This window comes from Myxocyprinus asiaticus, chromosome 48, assembly GCF_019703515.2.
Source record: "Myxocyprinus asiaticus isolate MX2 ecotype Aquarium Trade chromosome 48, UBuf_Myxa_2, whole genome shotgun sequence".
In the NCBI taxonomy this organism is placed as follows: Eukaryota; Metazoa; Chordata; class Actinopteri; order Cypriniformes; family Catostomidae; genus Myxocyprinus; species Myxocyprinus asiaticus.
Genome location: NC_059391.1, coordinates 5529857 through 5540654, shown reverse-complemented (window position 1 = coordinate 5540654; position 10798 = coordinate 5529857). Strand labels below are relative to the sequence as shown.

At 41.6% G+C, this 10798-nt stretch overlaps 2 gene segments (V, D, J or C); one reads left to right on the top strand and one right to left on the bottom strand.

Annotated features, from left to right (window-relative positions):
- The first annotated feature begins 7026 nt into the window (after positions 1–7026).
- Positions 7027–8549, top strand: LOC127437478 (immunoglobulin kappa variable 1-8-like). The segment is given in 2 exon segments: positions 7027–7126; positions 7227–8549. Coding segments are annotated over 2 exon segments (366 nt in total).
- Positions 8550–9672: 1123 nt separating this feature from the next.
- LOC127437481 (immunoglobulin kappa constant-like) lies at positions 9673–10194 on the bottom strand. The segment is given in 1 exon segment: positions 9673–10194. A coding segment is annotated over 1 exon segment (246 nt).
- Between the last annotated feature and the right edge of the window lie 604 nt (positions 10195–10798).

The window sequence follows — 10798 nt, the reverse complement described above, 5'->3', positions numbered from 1 at the left end:
TCTGCTGGATCTGACGGCGCATTTCAGCGGCTTCTCCCTCCTCTGCACTGGTGCACTGCAGAGAATGCCCCTGGGCGCTTCGGCAGAAAAACTAGAGAGTATATTTTCTGAAAGAGCATTTTTCCCCTCTAAAAGAGTATATATTTCTCTAAAAGAGCGCACACACGGAACGTCTTTTTAAAGACGCGTCTTTTTAAAGATGCTTTTCCGATTGTGTGTTATTCCCGGTTGTGCTCGTTATCTCTCGCCTTCTAACGGTCACGATCACTGTCTTTCGTGTCTGGGCACTGCTCACGCGGAGACAGTGTTCGTGGATGGTCATGTTCTCATTGCGAGAGTGAGGTCACGGCTCGCCTTCGTAAGAAAGCGAGCCACCCCAGAGGCTCCTGCCTCGGTCCTTTTACCCATGGGTTTGAGGCCAGCGCGGCTAGCACTGGGGGTGATTTGGGGACCCCAATGGGACCGCCTCTGCCGGGTATCCCCCCACGGACCTCCCATTCCCCAGCACGCTCGTCTGCCCCGATCGGGCTTCCGGGTGAGTCCGCCGGCTCATCTCATGGCGAGTTCGACCTCTTATTCGGAGCCCGCGAAAGTGATGAGCTCTCGAGCGCAGCATCGGAGAGCGGGCTCGTCCAGTCGGAAGCCTCAGCTGGGCTCCTCCCTTCGGGGTCGATCGCCAAGTCACAGGCTGATGCGGAGATGACGACATGCTTTCCCGGGCAGCCGCAAGAGTGGATTTCACCACTCTTCCCTGAACCCTCGCAGCTCGGTGATTGGTTCCTGGCGAAAGCCATGCCCCGCCCTGTTCCTTTCTTCCCGGAAGTGCATGAAGAGCTGACAAGGTCGCGGGAGGCACTTTTTACTGCCCGGTCCCGATCTTTTCAGCTTCCCCGCTCTCACTACCCTCGATGGTGGGGCCAAGGGTTATTCGGCAATCCCCCGGTGGATAAAGGCGCTCGCGGTGCACCTATGCCCGCAGAGCGACGCTACCTGGCGCGGGTGCCCAAAGCCCCCATCCAAGGCCCGTAGGTTTACGTCGTCTCTGATGGCCATAGCCTACGGTGCCGCTGGACAAGCCGCCTCCGCCCTGCACGCCATGGCTCTCCTGCAAGTCCGCCAAGGCGCTAAAGGAATTGCACGAGGGTAGTTCCACCCAGGTCATGGCGTGGTCTCTCGGGAGGACGATGGCCACACTAGTGGTCCAGGAGCACCACCTTTGGCTCAACCTGGTCGAGATGGGTGAGGCTGACAAGACACGATTCCTTGCTGCCCCCATTTCCTCTGGAATCTCCATGTCTGGCCCCTGGACGGGACACGGAAGACCTAAGCTGTCTCCCACCTGCGATGGTAGACACGTTCACTCAGGCTAGGGCTCCCTCTACAAGGCGCCTGTATGCCTTTAAGTGGCGTCTGTTCACTAAGTGGTGTTCTTCCCGTCAGGAAGACCCCCAGAGATGCGCAGTCAGATCAGTGCTTTCCTTCCTGCAAGAGAGGTTGGAAGGGAGGCTGTCCCCTTCCACCTTGAAGGTATACGTTGCTGCCATAGCAGCACACCACGACGCAGTCGACGGTAAGTCCTTAGGGAAGCATGATCTGATCATCAGATTCCTAAGAGGTGCCAGGAGGCTGAATCCCTCCAGGCCACACCTCGTTCCCTCATCGGACCTCTGTAGTTTTTCAGGGTCTACAGAGAGCCCCCTTTGAGCTTTGCAGTCAGCCGAGCTTAAGGCACTCTCCTTGAAGACTGCCCTCCTGACTGCGCTCACTTCCATCAAGAGGGTAGGTGACCTGCAAGCATTCTCTGTCAGCGAAACGTGCCTGGACCCCGACCGGGCTATGTGCCCAAGGTTCCCACCACTCCTTTTAAGGACCAGGTGGTGAACCTGCAAGCGCTGCCCCAGGAGGAGGCAGACCCAGCCCTGTTGTTGCTGTGTCCGGTGCGTGCTTTACGCATCTATTTGGATCGCACGCAGAGCTTTAGAGTCTCTGAGCAGCTCTTTGTCTGCTTTGGTGCACAGCGGAAAGGAAGCGCTATTTCCAAGCAGAGGATCGCCCACTGGCTCATTGATGCCATAACTATGGCATATCTCACCCAAAACATGCCGCCCCCGGTAGGGCTACGAGCCAATTCTACCCGTGGTGTAGCGGCTTCTTGGGCCCTGGCCAGAGGTGCCTCTCTAACAGACATTTGCAGAGCAGCGGGCTGGGCAACACCCAACACCTTTGCAAGATTCTACAACGGTTTTGTCCCAGGTAGTGGCACGCAACACAAGCGGATAAGCCCGGGATAGCTGGCCAGGTGTATCGCTTGCACATACCACCTTCCACCTCCTTTTGAGCTGAAGACGTGCGCTGTTAATTCCCGTTTTCACAAAAAGTGTTCACAAAAGTTGTTCCCTGGTTGACTTCCTCCGAGCCCTGTGGCAGTCGAGTTTTCGGAGAGACTCGCTGCCGGCCCAGTACACGCGCTAACTAAGAGCCCGGTTCTGGGGTAGGTGCTCCGCATGTGGCGGTTCCCTGTAAGGCTAACCCCATGCGATCTATTTCTTCCGCTAATTCATTTCCCTGCTGGCAAACTGCATCTTCCTTGGGCAGAGCCCCTCTGCCCCAGTCTCCATGTTGTAGTAACTCCTCCCCCATTGGGCAGGATCTACCTTGAAGGCTCTCCACATGGTTGGAAAGACCATGTGATTTATTCTTCCACTTAAATATCCCCCCCTCTCTTGGGGCGAGGTGTGGTCTCCGCGGTGTCCTCCCCTTGGGAGGGACACCCCCCGACTAGGCCTGGCGGCCCAGTCGGATAATCCCCCTTCTCTTTTAGGGAGTGGAAAAATTGAAGGGGAAAGAGGCCACGACTGGTTTAAGCCTGTCTCTATCTCTGGGTAGTCGACTTGTCCCCAAAAAGGGCCGTTCGACACTCATAACTGTGTTGGGGGAGGTTACGTGTCGACCTGGTGTGCTGGCTATGAGGCACACAGCAAGTCTGCCCACCACACACCGCCAGTTCACGTAACACAGTTCAGCCTTGTGGCGTTTTGTATAGGGACCCCTAGTGTCACTACATCGACACCAACATCGAGTGAGTGACAGATAGGGAACGTCATGGTTACTGGTGTAACCTCCATTCCCTGATGGAGGGAACGAGACGTTGGTCCCTCCTGCCACAACGCTGAACTACCCGCTGAAATGGCCGGACCTTATATCGGCTTCTCAGCGTAAAACCTGAATGAGTGGTTGCATACCAGCTCCTTTTATACCCATATGTTCGGGGGAGTGGCATGCAAATACCACTCGCCAATTTTCATTGGCCTTTTATCAAAGACCAGAGGTGTCTCGGGCTACCAAGAGTGACCCCTAGTGTCACTACATCGACACCAACGTCTCATTCCCTCCATCAGGGAACGGAGGTTACACCAGTAACCATGACGTTTTCCAGCATGCTTTGCATGGGACCAGATAGAGAGAAGTGTTGAAATTAAGTGTTATTTTATGCAATTTTGAGAAGATGAGAATAGGAAGAGATTTGTTAATGTTTAATATTCTGTGTTATTGCTATTTTTTTACACACAGCTTCAACATGGATGTGTTTAGTTCGCCATAGGTGTGTTTTCTTTGTCAAATATTCCAATGATAAAAACGTCCAATAAAAGTTGACGATACTGCAGAGAAACGGCAGTCAGAGACCATCAGTGAACAGCTGTAACACAGATACTGAAGAACACACATCAGAATGAATCATTCAACTGTGTCTGATCACAGAGTGAACAGTTCATTCAAACATTCATAAGGTCAGTATGACTGCTGAGAACTGATGAATATGAACAAACCTCATCTCTCCATTAGTCAAACTGAACTGCCTCATTTCACAGAATAAAGTGTCAAACAGTGAAAGTGAGTGGAGTCCAACTCATATTTGCATCATCAGGGAGAGTGATTCTGTTCCTCTCGGAATAGAGAAGCTCCATCAGCAGATGTTTACCATCCTCAGAGGAGTTTAATTTTACAGGAATACTGTCAACACAGAAGAACTACCAAAACACACATGAAATGTGTCAGATACATTAAAATGTCAAAAACCTCTTATTGCATTTATAGAGTTACCAACAGCACTGTATGATTGAGGTTAAGTGATTTGGTCAAACTATCTTATTTTACAGTAAAGTCAGCAGGTGTTTTCATGATCTACTGAGTGAAGTTTAATTATAAACTGTGAACTAAAGCACAAACATTAAAAAACAACAAAAAATAAATCAGAGACATAAAGGAACAATATGACTTTATTTCATGACTGAATTTTGATAAAAGACAAAGTGATTGGAAAAGCACACATGCACTGGTGTGTTATGTTGATTGACAGATGAGAGAGAGAATGAATGTGTTATTGTTTTTTTTTTTTTTTGTTTTTTTTTTTGTCTGTTATGCTGGAGTTTTGGGGGTTAACACTGTGGTGAAGAAGAGTACTTTTTTAAGTATAATACTTAAGTATTTTTACTCAATTACTTTACACCCCTGCTCTTGTAATACACTAATTTAATTTTTCATCTTAAATATATGTTCAGTACTATGTTCCTGTTCATATTTATGTCTAGTATGCAAGTATAGCAAGTTGTCATTCAGTCGACTCTTTTATCCACAGCACAGAACATTAAACGTATTGCAGAGATAGTCCTCATAGTGCAACCAAAATAAAAATGGAAATATAAAATACACAAGTATATTTTTAAATAGAGGCGAAAATGTTAAAGGAATATTCTGGGTTCTGTACAAGTTAAGCTCAATCAACAGCATTGTGGCATAATATTCATTACCACAAAAATGTATTTCGACTCGTCCCTCCTTTTCTTAAAAAAAAAAGAAAAAAAAAGCAAACATCTGGGTTACAGTGAGGCACTTACAATAGAAGTGAATGGGGTCAATCCGTAAATTTTAAAATACTCACTGTTTCAAAAGTACAGCCACAAGACGTAAATAATATCCGTGTTAACATGATTTTGGTGTGATAAAATCATGTACTAACCTTTTTGTTTTTCTTTCTTTTTTTTTTTTTTTTTTTGTGGAGATATAACTTTAGTTTTGAGTTTTTAATAATTATACAGTTTTATCAGAGGAATTAATGTAAGTACCTTTATAAAATTATAAGCTGCACATTTCTGCCTTTAAACCCTCCAAAACTTGGCCCCATTAACTTTCATTGTAAGTGCCCCACTGTAACCTCAATTTGTGCTTTTATATACATATATATATATATATATATATATATATATATATATATATATATATATATATATATATATATATATATATATATAATATTTTTAAAGGGGGGACAAACCAAAATTATATTTTGTGGTCATGAACGTTAGTTGTTTTTGCAGAAGAGCCCAAATGCAGACAGTAAACAGTTAAAAAAATGAAAGGCAAAGCCCAAAACAAACGCATAACTGGGAATAAAAAAACAAAAATGCCCAGATAAAAACAATAGAAAACAAAACCTAACCATAAAAAAAGAACAACTAGTAAACTAAACAAAGAACAAAAACAGAATACACTGCTCTAAACTAGAAAATTAAACAAAGTCAACAAACCAAACCAACAGGGAAACACAACAGTTCAGAGGAGAGAAGGAACGAACCAGCACAGGACAACAAACACAAGGTGAAATATAAAGAGAGAAAATCAGGATCCTGCCACTAAAGTAAAAAACAAGATTAAGCAGAGATGGCAGGATCCGGACAATTATGCCACTAATGCTGTCAACAGATCTTAACATATATTGATCCTGGAATGTTCTTTTATTTTTTTTAAGAGATAGCAAGTTTATTGAGGAAACAAAAATGCATAGACATCTAACTTGTAATTAAAATGTCTAAATATAATTATATTATTAATTTTTGAATAAAATATTATATTATTAATATAATTATAGAAGCAAAATTTGCCAATTTCTACATTCAATAAATGTAGATCAAAAGATTAAATGGAACCAATTCTGATTAAAAAAACAACAACAACAACAAAAAAAAAAAAAACAAAGAAAAAAAAAACAATGCGGCTTAAAGTCCAAGATCCAGTGAGAGGAAAGCTTTACTGAAAGAAAGTGTTGTGCTTCAGATGTAAATTTTAAAAACTCAGGAAAAAGCTGTTTGTAAATGTTACTGAGTGCTCTGAACTTCTAAACCAGCATTCTCAAACAGCGTTACATATCAAGTTAGAACTTGTCAAAGAACAGAGTTCCATCTAATGTTAAAGCAATGTTAGGACATAACAGAAAGCATTGAATATACACAGTCAAAAAAAACCGATACCAATGATTAAATAATGCACAGACTTTTTTAGTGACATGTCTACAGGGTGTTGATGACTGCAACACAACTTCAGTTAACTTTACAAGGTCCAAGGTTTTTCCAATGTCAAAATTATTTGTCCTATCCCAGATTAATGTGTAGCCCAGGGCTATCTACCTTTCTGATATAAGGAACACTATATGTGTGCCTGACTGTCAGCTGATGAAGAGCAAAATTGCAGATGGTGAGAGAGTTCAGTAAGGGGTATTCTTCCTCTATCTTCAGCTAGTAATTAAATAAAGTTTTGAAGTGTGCATTTGAAGGCTGACAAATCTCTTATGTGAATTAAACATTAGATGTGATTTAGTTACTTGCTTTAAAAGGTAAATAAAACACATTGAAGTTTGTTTTAGAAGTGATGATACATAAGGTATTATTTTTTTATATCATTACTTAAATGACAAATACAGACACTATTAATCACTCCATTTAGTGAAGTGAAACTGGTGTGTTCCAGTCCAGATCATTGAACCAATCAAACAGTGTCACTGTGAGTGTGGGGTGAAAATCACATTTGCATTTGCAGGATGGAGTGATTCTGTTCCTCTCAGAATAGAGCAGCTCTTTCTCCAGATGTTCAAACCACAAGAGCTTTATTTTACATCACTAATTTGCATTGTCAGCTCATGCTTCAGTGCTCTGAGAGTGTTTATAGTGCTGTGAGTTTAACACTTCATGACTGACAGCAGAACAGAACACAATCTTCATCATCACACAACACAAAACAATAACAATGACATTCATCTTCATCTTCATCTGGACACTGACACTGTTTGCTCAAGGTTTGTGTGGTACAGTTTGATAATGAAAATTTGTTTCTGTGTAGAATTACATAACTTTCGGTTTTGATTTATATTTTTTTACTCTTGTTTTTCCTTTCAGAGTGTAGAGGACAGTACACTGTAACTCAGAGTCCTTCAATAACAGCAGCTCAAACAGGACAAGATGTAAGAATAAACTGTAAAGTCAGCAGTAGGGTGTATGATGGTGATGAGATACAGTGGTACTTACAGAAACCTGGAGAAGCTCCTAAACTCCTCATACATGAGACAAAATACCTTTACACAGGAACTCCATCTAGATTCAGTGGCAGTGGATTAAACTCTGATTTCACTCTGACCATCAGTGGAGTCCAGACTGAAGATACAGGAGATTATTACTGTCAGAGTTATCACAGTGGTCCAGTGTTCACACAGTGATAAAGAGTTGTACACAAACCTCTGTCAGTCAGACTGCACAGTGACTGCACTGATACACTGGCAGATACAGCAGGTGCTGAGGGCGATGATATCACACAAAACAAACCCTCAATATACCAAAGTTTTCAGAGACAAAATAATATTTATTTATATACTTAGTACTTCTTACTTATATCTAATTAGATATTTGTATTTATTTGTCCAGATTTGTTTTTTGTTTTACACACACAGCTTTAAAATGGATGTTAAGTTTGACATAGTTGTACTTTTTCAATTATTCTGTAAGGCAAAGGTGCCCAAAAATCTACACCCAGGGGGCACAAAACAAAAGAAGGCCCAGGACAATCAACTCAGTCTCGGAGAAAATCAGCATACCAACTTTCTCGCAAAGACACTATCTCAATCTCAGAAACACCAACTGGGTGTGAAAAGATTCATCATCTTTCCACATCTGCTTCTCTCTCCTCCTCCCCCCTCCTGTCCCTCTCAGCTCAGAACCACCTTTAAACACACCTAAATCTTGTATATAACAAATATCTAATTATATGTACACGAAGATTGTAACTATTCATGTTTGATATCATTCAAAAGGTCTCAGTGTGAGTGGTACTATGGTATCATTCCCACAACTGTAAAATACACGCTAACACAGTTTTAAGAATTTAGAGAAATTCTGTCTCTACTGTGGAGATGTGTCTGCCAGAGATTCTCAGTGTAAAATACCACCTCCTGAGCCACTGGATTCATTAATTCCCAAATTATTTGATTGTTCTTATTGGTTACCAATTGCCGATGATGTTTATTGTGTCTGGATACTTATGGGGAACTCACAAGAGGTTAAGGGGGATTCTGTAGCCAGATTGAACCCCATGGTGTTGTGTGGCAATCCCACAACACCATGTACTATTATAAAATGCATCTCGTACTCTTGATTCATCTCTGAGCTATGAATGTTTTGTATTAATTATTTCTAAATTGATTAAATTATGTAATTTGCATGATACATATTTACTTGACTAATAAATTGTTAATTTTGATTTATTCTGGATTTCCTTTGAACTCATAATTACACATAGTTGAGCGACACATGATGTCCTGCGAGTGTATGACTAGAATAGATTATTACCACGGGCTATGAATGTGAGCAAATTCTCAGGCACCATCAAGTCACTGACTATCACGCTCCTGAGCAAGTTGTATGTGTGTGACTAAACCAAACTATCTTTGATTGTGAGCAAGCCCAATTAAATGGAATTAAAGAGAACTGGCAACTTCGTACATGAGATCTGTTACTGGCCAGCGTAGACTAGGGACATTGACACCTAATGAACAAATAATGAGATCCAAATAATCAAACACTAAATTATGATGATGATCACAATTTGTTTGGAACCTTCATGTAAATTTGAGGTAGATTAAAATGGAGTCAGATCAAGTCTTAACTCAATAAAAAAGTTTAAGACACGCAACCAAGCGCACGCCCAAAAAGACGAACACAAGCAAAATGCCATCAGACCAGTAGATTGGCCTCTTACAATTCCAAGCAGTCAGAGACCATCAGTGAACAGCTGTAACACGGATACTGAAGAACACACATCAGAATGAATCATTCAACTGTGTCTGATCACAGAGTGAACAGTTCATTCAAACATTCATAAGGTCAGTATGACTGCTGAGAACTGATGAATATGAACAAACCTCATCTCTCCATTAGTCAACTGAACTGCCTCATTTCACAGAATAAAGTGTCAAACAGTGAAAGTGAGTGGAGTCCAACTCATATTTGCATCATCAGGGAGAGTGATTCTGTTCCTCTCGGAATAGAGAAGCTCCATCAGCAGATGTTTACCATCCTCAGAGGAGTTTAATTTTACAGGAATACTGTCAACACAGAAGAACTACCAAAACACACATGAAATGTGTCTGATACATTAAAATGTCAAAAACCTCTTATTGCATTTATAGAGTTACCAACAGCACTGTATGACTGAGGTTAAGTGATTTGGTCAAACTGTCTTATTTTACAGTAAAGTCAGCAGGTGTTTTCATGATCTACTGAGTGAAGTTTAATTATAAACTGTGAACTAAAGCACAAACATTAAAAAACAACAAAAAATAAATCAGAGACATAAAGGAACAATATGACTTTATTTCATGACTGAATTTTGATAAAAGACAAAGTGATTGGAAAAGCACACATGCACTGGTGTGTTATGTTGATTGACAGATGAGAGAGAGAATGAATGGAGTCCCTCATGTGCTGTTAGTCTCCATGTGAGACATCAGTAAGAAGGGCAGAACAGAAGTGAGTGGATCTACTCTGAACACTGATCTCTCCTCACTTCTCCAGTGACTGGCGGCTGCTGGTCTCTCCTGCTGGCCTCACAGCTCACTGAGACTCCCTTGATCCACTCCTGCGTAGAGAGAGTCAGGCTGCTGCTCCAGCTGTACAGACCGTCCTTCTCCAGGACCCCAGCACTGCTCTCCTGAGACCTGCTCTTCCCATCCACCTTCCAGCTCAGGCTCCAGTCTGAGGGAAAGCCCTTGTTGGCCACACACATCAGTGTTGCTGTGTTCTTTGTGGAAATCTCTTCACTGGATGGGGGCAGGACGCTCACTTTAGGAGAAATGATGCCTGACAAACAGTGAACAGTCAGAAGAAAGATTTTACTCTCTGCAGCTTCAAAATAAATATTTTATACTGAAAAATAAAAGCGTACGTTTTCTAAAAGATTTTAAATAGGTTACACTTTAAACTGCATTAAACATTAAAATGATGAATTAAATCCAAAGTGATGTTACTTCAATGATTATTTGTGGAAAATTCTAAATGTACTACACATATTACTTTTGTCATATATATTCATGACTTGGGTTAATATGCGTGATACATTTTGGGGGGAAAATATGGCATACTTTCACTCAAATTTACCTTAATTAGCACTTAAAATAAAATTAAATACAAATAAAATAAAAAACTTTACGTTTTGTAACACACTTCACTGTGCTTTAGGCACCCCATATATTTCTGCCTATACAAATTTTAACTTAATTTAGCACCTTAAAATACTGAACGAAGCAGTACATTGTTACCAAAGAAATGATGAACCCAAACTGAATACCAATAGCCTTAGTGTTGGAATGGTGCAATTAACTTGAATATAAAGATCCACAAATGATTCCATTTACTCTGATTTACATTTACTTTGTTTGCAAACCATTGAGAAGCACCAAAACCCTTTACATTTAGATGTC